The 18,417-nt window shown below is 37.5% G+C and overlaps 1 protein-coding gene across 1 annotated transcript; it reads left to right on the forward strand.

Moving 5' to 3' along the window:
- The first annotated feature begins 5,219 nt into the window (after positions 1 to 5,219).
- Positions 5,220 to 17,860, forward strand: LOC105936742 (meprin A subunit beta-like). Its single transcript, XM_036127853.1, has 14 exons — positions 5,220 to 5,249; positions 6,567 to 6,585; positions 6,689 to 6,718; positions 6,803 to 6,828; positions 6,927 to 7,011; positions 7,326 to 7,443; positions 8,090 to 8,268; positions 9,037 to 9,255; positions 9,744 to 9,905; positions 12,394 to 12,624; positions 12,763 to 13,197; positions 13,294 to 13,467; positions 15,466 to 15,553; positions 17,728 to 17,860. Exons 1-14 carry the CDS (start codon positions 5,220 to 5,222, stop codon positions 17,801 to 17,803), a joined length of 1,872 nt encoding a protein of 623 aa, XP_035983746.1. The 3' UTR covers positions 17,804 to 17,860.
- Positions 17,861 to 18,417: the final 557 nt, after the last annotated feature.

The following is an 18,417-nucleotide window of genomic DNA, read 5'->3' on the forward strand; positions in this document are numbered from 1 at the left end:
TAGATTTTTTATCGCCTATAACTTATTAATGTGCAAGTGAAAACGTGGGAACATTGGTGTTTTGAGATCACTGCTATGTGTAGCAACTTATCCCGGTGCAAGAAAGTTAGCCCCCTGATAGTTAAGAAACGTCTTAAGGAGACGTCCTACAGATTCTGGCCCACGGACTAAATTACCTGTGAAACGTTTTTACACAGCCAGAAAACTGCTTGTTGTTGCAACCAAATCCTATGAGATTCTGTGAGAGTAGGGAGTAGCAAGATGGTGGCCAGTGACTTCAGTTTTTCGGCAAAATCAGCACTCCAGTAAATTATATAGCTCAGTGGTCAAAACACACACACCGTTCCCTAATGATTTTTCTCTCCACACTGTGTTTCTTTATCCTCTGCGCTTTCCGTAGTTTCAAGAGTGCTAGAGATTGTAGCAAAACAGACCCACGCTCACTGTTGCAAAGACTGTTTATTTCATGTGACTTTGGACTTGTTTTATTCTAAAGGTGCTTGTAAATTTCATGAGTCACGGGTTGCGGATTTTTGGGCACGTTTCTGAAAGTGAAATCGCTTAAGAGACCTGCTTTCACTAGACGCTTTGAGTGTATCCAGCTGAAATATCTCTCCGCCATAGGAGCCGACAGTAGTAAAGGCAGAGAGAGCAACTCTGCACGTATTGTCTGCAGTTTACGGTGCAATAACCGGTGATAACTGCTGAAAGTAAATTACTTGGTGCAGATCACCATTTTGAGCAGACATTGGTTCTAAAGATGAGTTTTTACACGTTGATAACATTGTAGAAACCCAACCCATAAACCGTACTTTAATGCTTATTCATTTGTTATCTCTGTATTTGACAAACTAAGGCTGAATTGCGTTGCCAAACGAAGGACCTGGAGTTACTAAACTGTTGCTAAACGGTCTCTTTCAAGGTATTAAGCTCCTGCAGTTGCAAGCAAAGTGTAAGACTGGAATGACCTGGAAATTTAAAACCTTTTTCCAGGCTTAAACTGTATGAATATGGATATAAACAGCAAGCAAAAATATTGTTGTTGGTGTAAAAGCTCAGAATTAGATGTGTGAGAAAGAGAGTGAAAAAATGAACAATAAAACCTTTGACTTTATTGAAAAGTAAAATGTGTATTAATTTATATGTATATGCCTAATACCATGTCTATCTTTGTTTAAGAGGCAAAAAAATATATCGGCATGAAAATAGGTATTTATTTACAAATTTATTTACACATTGTGTAAACATCAGGGCGTCATGATTAGTCATTTAGCCATTATAGTTTAGAGTTTAACATTTGGCACTAGGCTGTTTTCATTCCAATTCTCAAAAGTGCTTGAAAAATAACAAAATAAAAATATTTTTTGTACAAGCATTTATTTTATTAGTGTCATTTATTGCAAAATTGCATATTAAAATGCCCAAACAGGCTATTACACTTGCAGAAATAAAAGGATAAAATGTGTGATTAATTTACAATTAATCTCGAGTTAACTATCGACATTATGTGATTAATCGATTCAAATTCAACCGTTTTAATCATTTGACAGCCCTAATATAAATACATGTCTTGTGTCCATCACATTTGTTGATTTAATTTTTTGTCTGTTTTTAAAGAGTATTATTACGTTTTCTGCTCAAAGCGGTTAAAGTAAACTAATACCCACTCCCGAGTCCCGACAGTAGATGGCGCAAGTTTAAGAACAATAGTCTAACTTACTGGATCTAGCTAGCTACCTGAAAGAGCACCGTGCTAGCTAACCATTATTAATCAAACTTTTTATTCATTAATAAAACTTTTGAAATGATCCCCCCCCCCCCCTCTGTTTTTTTTTGCAAATTGCACCCTGGATATCTGTTTTAGTTTCATTACACATATTCAGACTTTAGTCATAACTCTCAACTCTCACGCATTGACCGTGTGACACACGCATTTCACTAACTTCACATGCTCACACGCAACACATGGCATTTCTCACGCATAAAAATCACAAAGCCCATCTGGGCTGCAGACGACAAAACTCCGCCTTCTGCTGAGCTGTTTCGGCTTCTTTCGCAACTTGTGGCCATCAGTAATTCCTGCTGCAGTTCGTGTTAACAGAGCAGCAGGAAGAGTAATCAGAGTTATGAATAATTTTAGTCTTAACCAGTGGTGAAAGTGAGCCGGTGTTATGCTCAAAATGCATGACTGCTGAGATATGCATCCCCTGTCGCGGGAGCGCGCCTCGCTCTGTACAAATGAATATCGACGGAAAACGAATTAAAATACGACCAACAGAGTTTTTAATTATATAAAAACAATTAAATGTACTTCTAGTGTGAAAAAAACTGTGTGTATTTGGCAGATTCGTTTACAAAAGTACGGGTGTTATGAACAACATTAAATCCAAAGTTTTTATCCAAGGTACGGCTGATTTATTTGTTGTGGTCTCTTGTCATTCACACACAACAATAAACCGTGAGAACCGACGTGAGTTTTGAAACTGAAAAGCTTTTTCTTAAGCGGAAGATCAAACGTGCAGACACAGCGTTCATAGACCAGTGTGATGCATTTGTGAGCGTCAGAAAGCTATGGTGCATTCAGGAGCATGGGACATTTCAAACTTACAAGGAAAGAGGCATAAAACGGAATAGAACTTAACTCCTACAATAATGTATTTATCCAGAAACAGTGTGGGCTTTCTTACAATACTGAATGCTCTATAATTGTATTTCTGTTATGTTTTGATTCTGCACATCTGCTAGCTTTTTATTCTGAAAAATCTATAATATTACAGCAGCAAATTATTAATGTTTTTCAAAGCCTGTTTAAAAGCTCCAAATTGGGCTTCAGATCATAGAGCGACAATTGAGCTGTCAGTTTTACAGGGCAGAATTTGCATTTGCTGACCCTTGTCCTTTAATTACAGATGGATATACAGGAATACAGTCATACAAGTGTCAACTCCTCTGAGATAGCAGGGGATGCGTTTTTTTGGCAATGGGGCTGCCAAAAAACGCATCCCCCTATGTTTTTAATCTAAAAATTGTCCCACACACCTGAAATTCACACTAGTAGTTCAGAACACATGTGTAAACACGTAGAAAATGTTACATCAACTACAAGTTTATATTTCTATGAAACAGCAGGGGATGCGTTTTTTGGCAACGGGCTGGTTATAAACTGTAACAGTCTAGAAGTGCATTGAGCTGAAAAGAGGGAGACATCAGCAGCTGGATCGTGCATAAAGATGCAGCGGGAACCTCTGTGTGCTTTAGTGTTGCTGCTGAGGGGAAAATGTTGACCATAAAGACTTGATGAAACTCAGCCTGATTCACCAATCAGGTTATAGATCCACAATGATAAACAAACCCATAGATTAATGTGTAACAGTATAATTCGGTGAATAACTTAAAACTACTTAATTTTTTTCAGTATTATTTGAACAATTGTGTGTTTTTTATGTTTTAATCCATTAACTGAACAATAAGGTATTAATACGTCTCTTTCTCTTTTTAACAAAAATAATACATGTCTAAATGAGATGGAGTTGAGACTCCACCGGCTCTTCCAGGGTCCAGTTAGCCCCGCCCCAAACAAGCCCCGCCCCCACAATTAGCATAATCTCACTCTTAACTTTTGATAAAAGTTGAGAGGTCTGCTTTAGTTCTTCAGCCTTTGATAAATTACATTCCCTTTTCATTCATAATGTAGTCAATGATTCAGGCTTTTTTCACTTTAGTCAATCTTTTTTGCTTTGTGTCATATGCCTATTATACCAGTTTTAGTAAGCACCTATTTGGCAAAGTAGTTTCTTTTCCATAAAAAAACTTTTGCAAGGGCTCATAACTTGGAGTGTATTTCAAACCATGAATTTTCACAACAGAAAAGCTGTATCTGTTGCTAAAATACAGGACAGCACATACATACTTTTGACTGGGACAGAAGAGGCAATTAATTCAATTAAATTTTATTTATATAGCGCCAATTCATGAAACATGTCATCTCGAGGCACTTTACAAAGTCAAAATCAATCATATTATACAGATTGGTCAAAGATTTCCTATATAAGGGAACCACTTGATTGCTTCAAAGTCCCGACAAGCAGCATTCACTCCTGGAGAAGCGTAGAGCCACAGGGAGAGTCGTCTGCATTGTCCATGGCTTTGCTGCAATCCCTCATACTAATCAAGCATGAAGCGACAGTGGAAAGAAAAACCACCCATTAGCGGGAAGGAAAACCTCCGGCAGAACCGGGCTCAGTGTGAACGGTCATCTGCCTCGACCGACTGGGGGTTACAGAAGACAGAGCAGAGACACAACAAGAGAGACAAAAAAGCACAGAAGCACACATTGATCCAGTAATCTGTTCTACATTAGATGGTAGTAGCGGGTGAGCTGTCTTCCCTGGATGATGTCACAGTTAACAGAACATCAGACCAGGTGTACCTACTATGTAGAAAAAAGAGAGAGAGCAAAAAGTTAAAAGCTGAAATGACAACAGTCATTTCAATGTAATGCAATGCAAAACTGGAGAACGGTAGAAGTCAGTAGAGTGAGAGAAATAGACCCTGATGTCCTCCAGTAGCCTAGGCCTATAGCAGCATAACTATAGAGGTAGCTCAGGGTAACATGGTAACTCTAACTATCAGCTTTGTCAAAAAGGAAATTTTTAAGCCTAGTCTTAAAAGTAGACAAGGTGTCTGCCTCACAGACCAAAACTGGGAGTTGGTTCCACAGGAGAGGAGCCTGATAGCTAGAGGATCTGCCTCACATTCTACTTTTAGAGACTCTAGGAACCACCAGCAGACCTGCAGTCTGAGAGCGAAGTGCTCTGTTAGGAACATACGGGGTAATCAGGGCTTTGATATATGATGGAGCCAATTACAAAGATTTATTAATAAAAATCAGTAAAGGTTTTTTGGTGTGCTTTAACCCCCGGCAGAAGACCTAAAAGCTGCAAATGGCTATGAGCTTGGATGTTCGTTTTAGAAATAGGATTAGAGAGGTCTTCCCTTCGGGGTCTGGACATTGGTGGTGGAGTGGAGGTCAGAGGAGAGAAGGAAGCCAGGAGGAGCCTGAGAGCCCAAAGGAGGAAATGGGGGGAGGTGTGTCAAAGCTCAGCTGAAGAGCAGGATAATCCATTGATGGAGAGCTTTATAAGCAAAGCCTTGCAGCATCATTGGCTAAGGTAGGATGAGGACTTGACGCAGATTGGCTGGAGCACATGTACATAACAATGCGATTGGGGGATGAAGGAGAGGCTGGGGTGAGTCTTCCATTTTGATTTTACATCTAAACTCCATGATAACTTTAGCAACATTTCAGCAAAAACACACACTGACTGTCATGTTTAGGGGTTAGGTTGTGGTTGGATCCAAATGCAGAGAGACCAAGGCAGGTAGTCGTTATGGGTGAGTTTAATGAACAAAATCCAAAACTTACAAATCATAGGAGAACTCAAGAGCAAAAGCCAAAAGGTAACCCAGGGGTGGAACACGAGGAAGCAATGAGGCAAGGGGACAGGCAGCAGCGGGTACAGGACTAGCAACAGGAAGCAGTGCAGTTGACGCAGGAGAAAGCAATACAAACAGGTGAAACAGTAGTAACCAGCAGGAAGTGGAGCTTATATAGTGGGAGGAAGGGAGCTGGAACAAAGGCAGGGGTAGACTGGTTAACAGGTCACAGGTGTGCAGAAGGAGCTGGGAGAGAAACTGAGGACAGAGAGTTGATGGCAACAGGGGGCGAGAGAGAGCAACAAAGGAAAGCAGGCAGAACGTGACCAACCAAAAACATACAAAACCCCAGAACTATGTAAACCATGACACTGACATTTGTGATAATCATCCACATTATTCATAATTTGCACATAATTCCATGAGCCCAAGCCCAACTATTTAGACTTTGATTCTATATATTTAAACTTGAATGAATATATTCCTCATCGTCGTCTTCAGCTTAATCTCAGAGACGCCCAGACCATCAGCCCCAATGTGTCATCCAGCTCCTCCGAGGGAAGCCCGAGATGTCTCAGGCCATCCAAGAAATGTACTATAGTTTCTCACATGTCATTGGCCTCCTCCTAGTGGAACAGGTCTGGAACACATCCCGAGGGAAGCATCCAGTGTGCATTTGGTGCAAATGCCCAAGCAAACTCAGCTGACTCCTCTCAATATGGAGGAGCAGCAGGTCTGCTCCGAGGCCCTCCCGGATGGCCGAGCTCCTCACCCTATCTCAGCCATTCTGCATCCTGAGGAAGCTCATTTCAGCTGCTTGTATCTGCAATCTCGTTTATGCCCTAGATTTCATGACCATAGCTAAGGGTAGAAATGTAGACTCATTGGTAAATCAGAAGCTTAGCCTTTCGACTGATCCCTCTCTTTTCCACAATGAATTGGAGAAACGTACAAGTTACTGTGGCGTTGCACAGATCAGTCTGTCACTTTCCTGCTTTTTTCTCCCATCATTCATGAACAAGACCCAGAGATACTTGAACCCCTGCACTTGCAACAGGAACATGACATTAACATGGCTGTATGTTAAATGTATAATTTTTATGTTAATTTTTTTATTAATATTATTCCAGGTAGAGGTGAAGTTAGTTGGTAAGTACTTTATGTTTTTGTACATATCTAGGTAAATATTTCAACTAATTTTATGTCATTATGAGCTAATGTGAACTTACATGGGGAAATTTGTTATTTATAGATGTTGATGAAAGCAGCACAACCAAAGAGGGTAAATTATGATATTTTAAATAGATCTATGATGAAATGGTTTCATTTTTATAACCGCTAACTTAATAATCTGCCATAATCTTAGATTTAACTCTTGATGATATCCGTGAGGTAAGTTTTGCACCACAAACAAAGGAGCTATTCTTAGTACAAAATTTTGCATGCATGTTTTGTCTTATATGGATATATTTCATGAATGTTTTGTTCAGCCTCCAAACTCCCAAAAGAGCAGCATTGTACCTGGCAGCAATCTGTGGACGTCCCCAGTTTCCTACGTCTTGGATAATGGCCTGGGTACAGTTTTTTTTTCTATAAAATAACATTTTAGTGTTGTTTTTTACTAGCTGCATTGCTTGATTACATTAATGCAGAGTAAATATTTACTGCTGAAAAAAAGTTCTGCATCTCATTAAATGGCAATTTAAAAGAGGCTGTTTTCAAAAGATTTATGTAATGGAAAAAGACTAGGAAGTGATTCAGGTTCAATTATTTTTTGTTTACATTTCTTATGAATATTCACATTATTTAATGTTTAGAGCAACACAATTAATTATGTCATGTCATGTGTTTTCTATTTAACTTCTTTAAAACTGACTTTGAAATGAAAGACTTGAAGGCCAAAGGAGTCATCATGAGAGCCTTTGACCAGTTCAGAGTGAAGTCATGCATTGATTTTAAACCCCGTGATTCTGAGGACTATTACCTAAAGATCCAAAAGTTAGATGGGTAAGTTCTCTAAGTTTTCTTATTCTCACTTGGAACAAAATATGCTGATCATAGCACAACATTTTATGCTGTTATTGGAATTAATAGGATTTAGCAACTCCTTATATTAACATAAGGGGTTTTAACCACCTTTGCCCACTAAATCTTTGTTTATTGTTTTAAGTTTAAGATTTTTTAAATAGTTGTCTAAACGTGTTTTATAACAATTTGACCTTTGAACTGTCAGAATAACTCCTTTTTTCTTATATCTCTCATTCCATGGACCACACATGGATGCTTTGTGTATTTTAGATTATGAATAAATTTTCTTTTCAAAGCAGAAAATTATTTTGACTTCCAATGCATTTTTAAAATAAAATATTTTCCTGGTTTGCATATTTATTTGCATTGTTATTTTAGGTTTTCCACATTTTTTTATGTCAGATTTTTTTTACATACACCTCAAATTTAAATATATATATTTTGAGAAAACACATGGAAATCTGACTGTAGTGATTTAGGAAATACTTAGATGGGGTTATTGTTTTGTATTATTAGTGTTTCAACACACTGTATGGCTGTTATTGGCTCAACTTTCATGATTTTCACAGTATTTATATACTTATTTAAAGGTTCTGATTGGCGTGTTTTTTTTTTTCTATCCTAGGTGTTGGTCATATATTGGTAGAGTATATGCCAATGGACAGGACCTCTCTATTGGTGCAGGCTGTGAATACATTGCCATTGTTGAGCATGAGATTCTTCATGCTCTTGGCTTCTACCATGAACAGTCTAGATATGACAGAGATGATTATGTGAAAATTGTCTCTGCTAACATACTACCAGGTAAAGAACAGATATTAGATTTTCTTTGTATTAACAAAACATTACTATAGTTTTGTTTTTTCTAAATTTATGAGATAAAAAAGCATATCAACCCCCTTTGTGATGATATTATGTTTACTGTTTAACATGTACAGTGTACAAAAAAAACAGTACCTGTCCAGGAATATCCAAGAATTTTAAATTCTGATCTCCTTCAGAAAATAACCACTTTGATGAATTGACATGTTTCATTGTCAACAATCAGTTGCAGTTCACATAATTAAAATCTATTTGCATGAAATGCCAGAAAATTACAGAATATAACTTCAAAAATGCTGTATTCAGACATACATCGTCTGTATTATCTGTCAGCGACTCCACTCCTTACAGAAGCACAATTCTACTCCTTATAGGTTGAACAAAGTACTTCATAGTCACACACAACACATGCAAAATAAACTCTCTATTATCAATGGCAAACAAATGAATGAAAACAGTACACTAACCGTTGCTTAATACATTTGTGTGACTAGAATAAAAATTAGTTTGACATTTCATATCGCCTGCATTTCTACTGTGGGAATTTACAAGAGTTTAAAAGCAATCCAAAATGATTATGTACACTCTATAGATTTCACTGAAACATTTTTTAACCTGGAATACACTTGGAAGTAAATAATGTAATATTGCCAGCTATGTTCAGGCTCTCTCAATGTTGAATGAGTTACACTTTTTATCAATCAATTCTTGGTAAATTGTTTTAAGTGTAGTGTTTTCTGTGTCACCTAGATAAAGAGCACAATTTCAGAAAGGTTGCCAGTGATGAGAGCACCGTCCATGGCACCCCATATGACTACATCTCAGTGATGCATTATGGAAAGGATGCATTCACCAATGGCGATGGCTCAACAATTATTACCATAGACCCTAAATTCCAAAATGTGATCGGTCAAAGGCTTGAGATGAGTCCTACTGATGCTAAAGAGCTGAACCTCCTCTACAGCTGCAGTGAGTGTTTACAGACTGTTGAACAATATGGAGAAAATGTTGAAATTACCAAAATTCTTGTGTTTGCTTTGTCATTGTCCAAGCGAAATCAAAACATTCCACATATATTTGCTATAACTTTTGATTAAAACTTTGTTTTAGTGTTTAAAGCCCATTTGGTCACTCAGGATTCACCTAAACCCAAATGTTCTTAAACAGTTTTTACATTTTTAGACTATCGGTTTATATTTTTGTTCAATCTCATGGATTGATTAGATTGTTGCTAACCAACATGTTTCTCTCCTTAAGAGATAAAAACTGAAATTATTTTAATGATACTGTTCAAAGTTTTTGCTTTTCATGACATAGATTGAACAGCTCTTAAAATTGACATTGTTTCTGTCTAATTTTTTTCCATAACGTTTACCTAACCGCCATTACCCACAAATATCCAGAATTACTCAAAATATATTAAAATTAAAACCGCACATAACCTTTGACTTTTTCAGGTGAAACGGTGGCTTTTAAGTTTTTCTGTGGTTTTTCTGATGGAGCAATGTGCAAAATGAACCGCTGTACAACAAATGGAAATAGCTGGGAAGTGGTTACAGACGTTCATGGGGGTCCAAGCTCTGACCACACCAGTCTACCTAATGGAAGTGGAAATAATGGTACAGTTTCTAATTTACTTCCTTTCTGTTGTGATAATTTTTATGGAAGATTGTTTTTTTAACTTCCCACATTTGTCACAGATTCCCTCAAAACAATCTCATGAATGTCCATACAACATAGAAATGAACTTTATAATGGATGGATCTCTGGGAACCAGATATTCGAGCCAGACAGTGTTTTGCGTTTTAAAGGTTTATTGTAAAATATATAGATGGCATGACAAGAAAGACAGGCTGAAGACAGTGATAACGACAGAGGCAGGCTGACTAGGTGTTGGCAGAGACAGGTTGATCAGATAATGACGGGATACTCGGGTCGACCAGGTGATGATGACTAAATCCACTGACCAGAGAAAACAATCGAAGACTTTACCAGAATAGTAGCCTGATCGCTCACATGAGGAAGCTGAGCTAGCAGCCGAACCTCACAGGAGCACAGAGCTGAATGACAAGCACACAGTCACTGGAACAAATCCTTCTGTAAGGGCAAGTCATCAACAGGAACACAAGGTCTGGCATGCTGCACAAATAAGAACTGGACACAGCACACAGCAGTGCAAACAAGACATTCTGGCAGTGAGTGACTGTGGAAGGCAGACATAAGTAAGCTGAGTGACAGGTGAGCTGGCTTCAGTCTGATTAACTGCAACAGGTGGAACCTATCATGTCAAGATAAGATAAGATAGGGCTTTATTGATCTCACAGTGGATCTCACAGTGGAGAAGTTTACTTGTCACACATTGGCTTAATAAACTAAAAGAAGGTGCAAAAGGGAGGAAAGGTGCATGTAAGGAGTAGAAAATTGTGTAAAACAGCAGAGTCCGAGGATGTTATCTTGTGCTATCTTTTTCCTCTTTTCTATCTTTCTCATCCCCTCCTCTTCCTTTTCTTTCTCTTTTACCTTTCTGTTTCTGTGTTCATTGATCTTGAAATAATCCCAAAATAATATCTAAAAATTTTTTTTTTTTATGCATGATAAAGTAGCATATTCAATTTTATCTCCAACTAAGCAAAGCTAGTAAGAAAATAAAACTCTGAGATGCTAAACATACAACACATGTTAAAATTAATCAAGTGCTACATCACTGAACCTCATTCTACACAACAGATTTTCTGTCTACACTGATGAAGATTTGGTAACCTCAGCATGTTGAAACATTTTTTTAATTATTTTTGCAACAATGTCTCATTTTCCTCACCCATTTTATTAAGTTTAGCTAATAATAATTTGACCTCTTGGGCATGTTCATAGACTGTAAAGAACACTGAACCTTCATAATTAGAGAAAAATATATATAGTATATAAGATATATAGATACCTAACCTATATAGAAAGAAAGACGCTGCCGATGTCACTGCAAAAGTAACTGCTGCATCTGCACATTGTAAATTAATTCCATTCAGCCTAATAACCACAAGCTGCACAAAAACAAATCAAACACACAGAATTCAGATGCTGACTCTTACAATTACAATTATATATATATATATATATATATATATATATATATATATATATATATATATATATATATATATATATATATATCTGTGTGTGTGTGTGTGTGTGTGTGTGTGTGTGTGTGTAGGTAGGTAGATAGACAGAGAGAGTGTGTGTAAGTTTACCACACCCATTTTCACTTATCAACAACCAAGAATCATTATTGTTACCGTTGTGAACGCCTTTTTGAGAAAGACACCGGCTCAGGATCAGTGTTGCTATATTGGGTGGATTTCTGTCCAAATTGTGTTTCTTTTGAACATGTTGGGCTGAAAAGAATTGCTTTGGGTGTGTTGTTAAAAATCAGACTGCTTTTCTCAACATTTGGCAGGTTTTTAATGAGCATGATTCATAGGAAAATTCTAACAAAATAGTAATTGTCTGGCAGAAAAGTAAAATTCTTTTTCACATTTTAGTAAAATGCCATTTTCTTGAATTAATTTTATTATTTGATTTATTTTCAAATGTCTAGATTATGTCGAACCTGACATCATCAATAATTAATAGGTATTATTTAATCAAATGTCACTTTTAAAGGATATTACTCAATGTTAATAATAAACACCCTAAATCAGAGTTTTCCAATCCTGGCACACTTCCCTGCAAGTTTTAGATGTTTGCCTGCTTTAACAAACCTGATTCAGATTATTGAATTTCTATCTAAAATGATAAAATTTTGCTTTTGTTTTCTACAAAATATTTTTCCAACCAACATCCAACATTTCCCTTGGGGCATTTTCCTTTGACCCCTATTTGACATTTGTCATCTTTTGAAATACCATGAAAGCATAAATGTGTTAGTATTCTGTTGATTTCTTTGACTGCAACCCTAAGTGTTTTAAAATGCTACTAAATTCTTATTTAACATTGCCTCAAGATTATGCATAAATTGCTGAAGTTCTGCAAATTGCTTAAGTTGTATGTAAATGCTATATGTTTATAAAGGCAAAACCCCACCACATGTCTTTCTCTTGGAAATCACTGTAGGTCAACAAAAGGGGTACTTCATCCATGCAAGCACAGCACCAGGTCAGGAGGGAGATTCAGCCAAACTGGAAACTGAGGTAGTGAAGTTGAACAGGGGATGTAATGTCCAGTGTCTACAGTTCTACTATTTCCACAGTGGAAATAAGTCAGATGAACTTAATATCTGGATAAGAGAGTTTGAAGATGAACAGGACACCACAGGAACTCCTCGTCTCATGGGGCAGATTACTGGTAATGTACAATTATTAACAACAACTGAACCATTCATGTTATATTTTATTTATCTGTTGTGTGCTACTTTAATTTCCACTTTTTCATAATGTAATACTGAAACTGTGAAACTAAGTAAATCAAATGTTTTTACTCCAGGTCCACCAACATCTCACTGGAAGCTCCACCATGTTTCCTTGAATGCCACCAAGCCCTTCCAGGTTGTTTTTGAAGCTCGCAAAGGAGCAGGAAGCTCTACAGGAGGATTCTCTGTCGATGACATCAATCTCTCAGAGACAGAGTGTCCACATGTTTTCATACAGATTGATGACCTGGAGAATCGTTTGGACACAAGCAGCTCTGGAACCATAATCTACAGCCCACGACAGTACTCTAAAGATGGCTATGCGTACCGTGTAGCTGTTATACTTTACGAAACATATGTTGGAATGTATGTGCAGCTCTTGTCTGGTGAATTTGACGACCAACTGCAGTGGCCTTGCCTTCAAAGACAAATGATTTTCCAATTGCTGGATCAAACCCCTAACAAGCAACTGCAAATGTCAAAGCAACGCACTTTAATTTCCGCAAGTGGTTCGTCTCCAACTAAATGTGGACATTTGGAAAAAAATTCCTAGGTAAAAAAATAATAATAATTATTCTAGTTTCATGTTTGTGTCATATAAACAGGTTCCTCTGTCTGGGACAATCCCAGAGAGAGTGGAAGTGGAGATTTTTATGAAAATGATGAGTTAGTCTATGGTGGAAGTCTATATGGGTACTCATCTTTTACAACCTTAGAAGAACTGCAAACCAGAGAGTTCCTCAAGGGAGGAAGTGCCATTTTCATGTTTGACTTTGAAGGTAGGTGAAATGTTTTATTGATGATAATGTCACATGTTAAATGTTTCTCATCTACAAAACCTTCAAGGTTCAAGGAGTCTTTATTTTCCCCGTAGGGCAATTTGTTTTACAGCTCGCAGTGACAGGCAAACAATTAAAAAACAATCACTCAGACACAAACAGCAGGTTGATCACTTGTTCAGGAGAGCAATAGATGGGGGGACAAAGGAATATTTTAGCCTGTTAGTCCTACATTGTGGCAAGGCGGGCCTGTGCCCCGAAGGAAGAAGCAGAAATTTACCAGCCAAAGGGTCATGTCACAGCCAGCAAGAAGAAACTAACAAGGAACGTGTACGCACATTGGCTTTACTTGAACACTGCAGAATGATTGGCATGTGGGACAACCAAGAGATAAACTGATACCCCCGGAAGGTGAGGTTATAGAGGGTAGTGTGGGCAGGACCAATCTTCTGACCAATCGTTGCCATTCGGACTGAATGACAGGATTGGTCAGAGTTTTTTTAAAGTCCTGCAGCTCTCACAGAGGTCTATTTTTTTTCCGTACCCTTTTCTGAATGCATAATATATTGACTACTCTCAGGATGGAAGGACCATTGCCCCCAATATGACAAAAAGTGTTTGTGAACAGGATTACCAACTAGCTTTAATTGGCTATATTCAGCATATGCAATTAATGATAGGATAGTGTGATTTATTGAAATACCTAATGTTGATACATTCTTTTGCCAGCATTTGGCTCTATGACACCCATCCACCATATATACACTCATATATGTGTATATATATATATATGTGTATATATATATATATATATATATATATATATATATATATATATATATATATATATATACACAGGCCACATGACCTCCACATTGCTGATTATGAGGGGCCCATCTTATATGTTCTTCCCTGTACAAAACTAGCTGCACTGTAAACTATATCTACATTGATAAAGTGTATTTAACCCTATACCTGCTCACAAAAATATGTGACTAGGGGGGCTGGACGTTAGAGTTCCAGGCTTAGCGCCCCTGTAGGCCACTGGTAGCTGTCTTATTTAAGGGGTGCTCTAGGTCACATGACTCTCTGAGTGACAGATCCACGCCTCTCAAGTTACATAGCCGGGTTTTTGAGAAGGGCAGCCCGCACAGACCATCAATACACACTCCGTGCTGTATATTGACATGGGAAATCGGATGTCTCAAATTAGGCTAATATGTGGGTGAAAAGTTATGTATTGGGGTTTTAATGCTATAAAACTTCTTATTCCCATAATCTTAATTTAGTGAAGGAGTAGTGAAGGATTGTACACAGCTAATTATGGCAGGAAAACCTAAAATATCTGATTATTGCTTTCACTGATATCAACAACTCTGTGTAGATCTTTAATGAGGGTTATGGGTCTGTGAGTAAGTGCAACATAGAGTTGCCTTTGAAAGAGGCTCTTTGTCACCTATGTTATATAAAAAAGCTGTTGTTGACATAAAAACAAAATGCAACTCAAATAATTTGTTTAGAATTAAGATTAAAATTATTGTTCATGGCGAAAAACAGTAACGCTCGAAAATATATTAATCTGGAAAAATGTATTTAATCCTGGTCCTATCAGCCCCTCCTAACAGAAGACGCATCTTTTCTGACACCTTCTTGTGCTGAACTTGCCTAAAAAAAAAGAAGAAAAACTCAGGATTATTCCAAAAGAAACCCTTCTACCAAACGTTTTTAATAGTAATTTTTTGTTATAATTTTACTTAGAGTAACAGATTCCAAAATTTCTGAAATGGAAAGCCAGGGTAGGCAGGAATTAACCCCCAACTTAATCTGGCTATCCACTGACCAAGCTCTTTAAAACGGGCCACTGAGCATCATGACATGACTCTGCTTTGTCATTTATAAGGTGGGAGCGTAGGGAAAATGGAGATTTATTAAAAAGATTTAATTCTGCCACAGACATTGTATTTGCTTTTTCAAACTGACCTTTTTCTTTTTTGATAGATCTCACCCCACTAATCAGTGGACCTAGTCTTCCTTGTCCTAAGTTAAGATCAGTGACCATAACAAATCCTCCCCCAGATCTGGATGGGTAAGTATATGTTGTGCATAGTAAAGCTGTCAAAGTCCAAGTCCAATACTTCATGAATCAGAATCAGTTTAATTTATATGTTTGACAACTCCTTAACTTAAAAGTGCAGCGAAATACCACTCACTTATCAATAGTGTTCCATTTAGTCTCTCTCCTTTTCTTGCCATTTTTTCCTTTTTTTGAAAGCACCAGATATTTTATTCAAACCAGATTTTCTGAAGGAGAGCCTCAGTATACTGCTTCAACATGGGATAAAAAGCTTTAATGGACTGATGACATATCAGCTAAAACACATGCCATAGCTTTATAATTTGTTTCTAAGGACATATTTGTTTGGTTATCTGTAGTCTTCAATAAAATCAAATCTTGATCCTACCTTTTTTTTAGGATTTCAGTGGTTTACTTTAGTGCTAGGCCAAATTTAACTCTTTATCCTCACTTTAAAATAGCTGTTGTAGAGTTAGGCTCATCATAAAATTCAAAGTCATCCCAGTTACTGGAGGGCAGACAAAATTTACAGAAACAGTTATTTTCATATTTTCGAAACTTAGTGCTTTATTTAGCTTGAAAGCTTGTTTCTTTATTTGTGTTGTGCATAGTTCGGTCTTATAGGCAGAGAGCTGAATCTGGATCATTGTCACCATACATCAAAAGTTATACCTGTTTTTAACAGACTTAGTTTATACAATATGGATAAACATAAATAAAACTGCGCTAACTGGAGAGCTTGGTGTAGAAATCTGTTTTACAGTTTTATTGACAATGCACTTGTATGTGTGCAAACATTTTAGAAATGCAAACAGTGTGAGCAGCTATTGTAACATCAGTTCATAATGAACCATGTATATCTTTAAATCCTATTTAGTCTATAGACCAGTTCACTGCTATTGTTTACATCCGGGTTTTTCGCGCCTGTGCGCCGGACTGGAAGGCAGAAGGCGAGCACAGTGGCGGACGCAAACAGAGCAAACGACGAGTTCTCGACGTATTTTTCTTCTTTAGACTTATTTTTAAGAGTAAGTTGACGGTTGATGGTATCAGATTGCCAGATACCATCCAGATACCGTCCCTTCAGGAAAAAGCCTGAAGGGACGAAGCAAGTCTGTGAATGCTGGCCAAACGATTTAGTCCGGCCCGGTGGCCAAATGCATTATCATTATTCAACGACTGTATCTCCTCGCTGCATCGACCGATCTGCACCATATTTTTTTTTAGTCGTGGGGGAGCGCTGCCCAACGCCTTCGTGTGTATCGCCCAGTGGACGGGCGGTGAAAATGCGTGAAAGCTTTTGCTGTGGCTTGCAAACCCCCGCGGTGGGCAATAGGCCAGAGTGGCGCTTGGCAGCAGGGCCGATCGACGCCGCTTGTGGCTTTAATTATTTAAGTAGAACAATGACTGGAGCAGAATTAAGTTGTATTTACCAGAGATGAAGTGTAGACTGCATATTCTGTCGGGGTATGATGGCTCCCACAGTCGATTGGGATTGTCTGCCTGTGTCCTTTTTTCATTGAAAATATCAATTTCTTTCTTCTTTCTTTGTCCTTCGGTAAATGACAGAAACGTACATCCGACGATTTGGAATGCCTCTGTGTGCAACCGGGAGCACAACAAGTCATAGGCATTGTTTACATTTCGAAAATAAAATAACCAAAAGCACGCTCTAATTCACCCGTTTTGTAATGATAGAATGCGAGAACAGTATTATTTTTGCCTACCAGCGAGACCCGGAAGTAGCGCGGACGTCACGCGTGAATTACCCTATTCAAATAATCACATTTGACCTGAACTTGAGCCAAAACTTTAGATGCAAAATAGGTTTCTTTTCATTGTGTGTCGTTGGCTTCTGAACTGGTACCATGCATTTGTTGTCAAAGCAGGCCCTGTTTACCCATTTTATCACAAGTTTAAAAGGTAACAAACATGTAGATGTAGGTGGTCTAGTCATATAAAACCCAAACTGCACTTTTTGGCTTACGTACATGCAAATTGGTACTTGTGGTAAAAAAAAAAAAAAAATAACACCTTGCACACCACTGCCATAAGCAAATGTGTTGTTTAGAAACTTTTAGAACTTAAGTTATTATTAATTGTATGAACTGTATCACATAGCTAAATAAACTTGTGAAGTGATGTCTGAACTGATGCTTATTCTGAGCATGTTTTTTCTTTTGTAGCATTGTCTGCTTCTGTCCTGGTATGGTGGCCTCTCCAATCCTCACAGTCCTGTTGGCATCGATCCTTCTGTCGTAATGATGTATACCTCTAATATAAATTTTATGTCTGCGAATAGGCAGCAAAATAGTTTGAAATTTCAGAGCCAATTATCAGGACTGCAGCTGATAATTGGCTCTGAAACTGCAAGTTAATTCTTCAACAGCAAACTGGAAAGCTGTACAATATTTTAAGAAATCAGCATATAATGCCTGAACTTGTGGCTCTTATTCAACCGTATTTGGTGATGGGACTGTATTTTTATTCAACATGCAACTGCAAATTATTGCATATTGCAAAATTTTGTTTGTAGCATCATTTTATTTTAACTATTGTAGTTCAAAGATATTGAATTTCTGAATAAAATTCACAATATTCTGTCTTGCTTTTGCACTTGCATTTGAATCATACGCTAATAAACCCGGGTGCTTGGTGGCTTAATGGATAAGATAATTTAAAATCAAATATGTATGATCTTTCTTGTATGAAATTGTAGCAAATAAATATAAATAAATTAAATGAAACAAATCCACCAAAACGTGAAATATCTTAATTAAATACATTTGTGAACCCTGATCTGTTTAGACCTGGTTATTCCTGAAAATGCCTCTTTATTCTGATAAAACAAAAGCTAGGCTTAGTGCAATTAACAA

The sequence above is a fragment of the Fundulus heteroclitus genome, chromosome 3 (assembly GCF_011125445.2).
Source record: "Fundulus heteroclitus isolate FHET01 chromosome 3, MU-UCD_Fhet_4.1, whole genome shotgun sequence".
Taxonomy (NCBI): domain Eukaryota; kingdom Metazoa; phylum Chordata; class Actinopteri; order Cyprinodontiformes; family Fundulidae; genus Fundulus; species Fundulus heteroclitus.

What these genes read in the sequence shown, in the direction of transcription:
- LOC105936742 (XM_036127853.1), top strand. Translation starts at nt 5,220, where the DNA reads ATGCGATTGGGGGATGAAGGAGAGGCTGGG. An exon ending in TAATGGAAGTGGAAATAATG is followed by an intron (nt 9,906 to 12,393) that starts GTACAGTTTCTA and finishes AAATCACTGTAG; the next exon opens with GTCAACAAAAGGGGTACTTC. An exon ending in CACTTTAATTTCCGCAAGTG is followed by an intron (nt 13,198 to 13,293) that starts GTTCGTCTCCAA and finishes TCATATAAACAG; the next exon opens with GTTCCTCTGTCTGGGACAAT.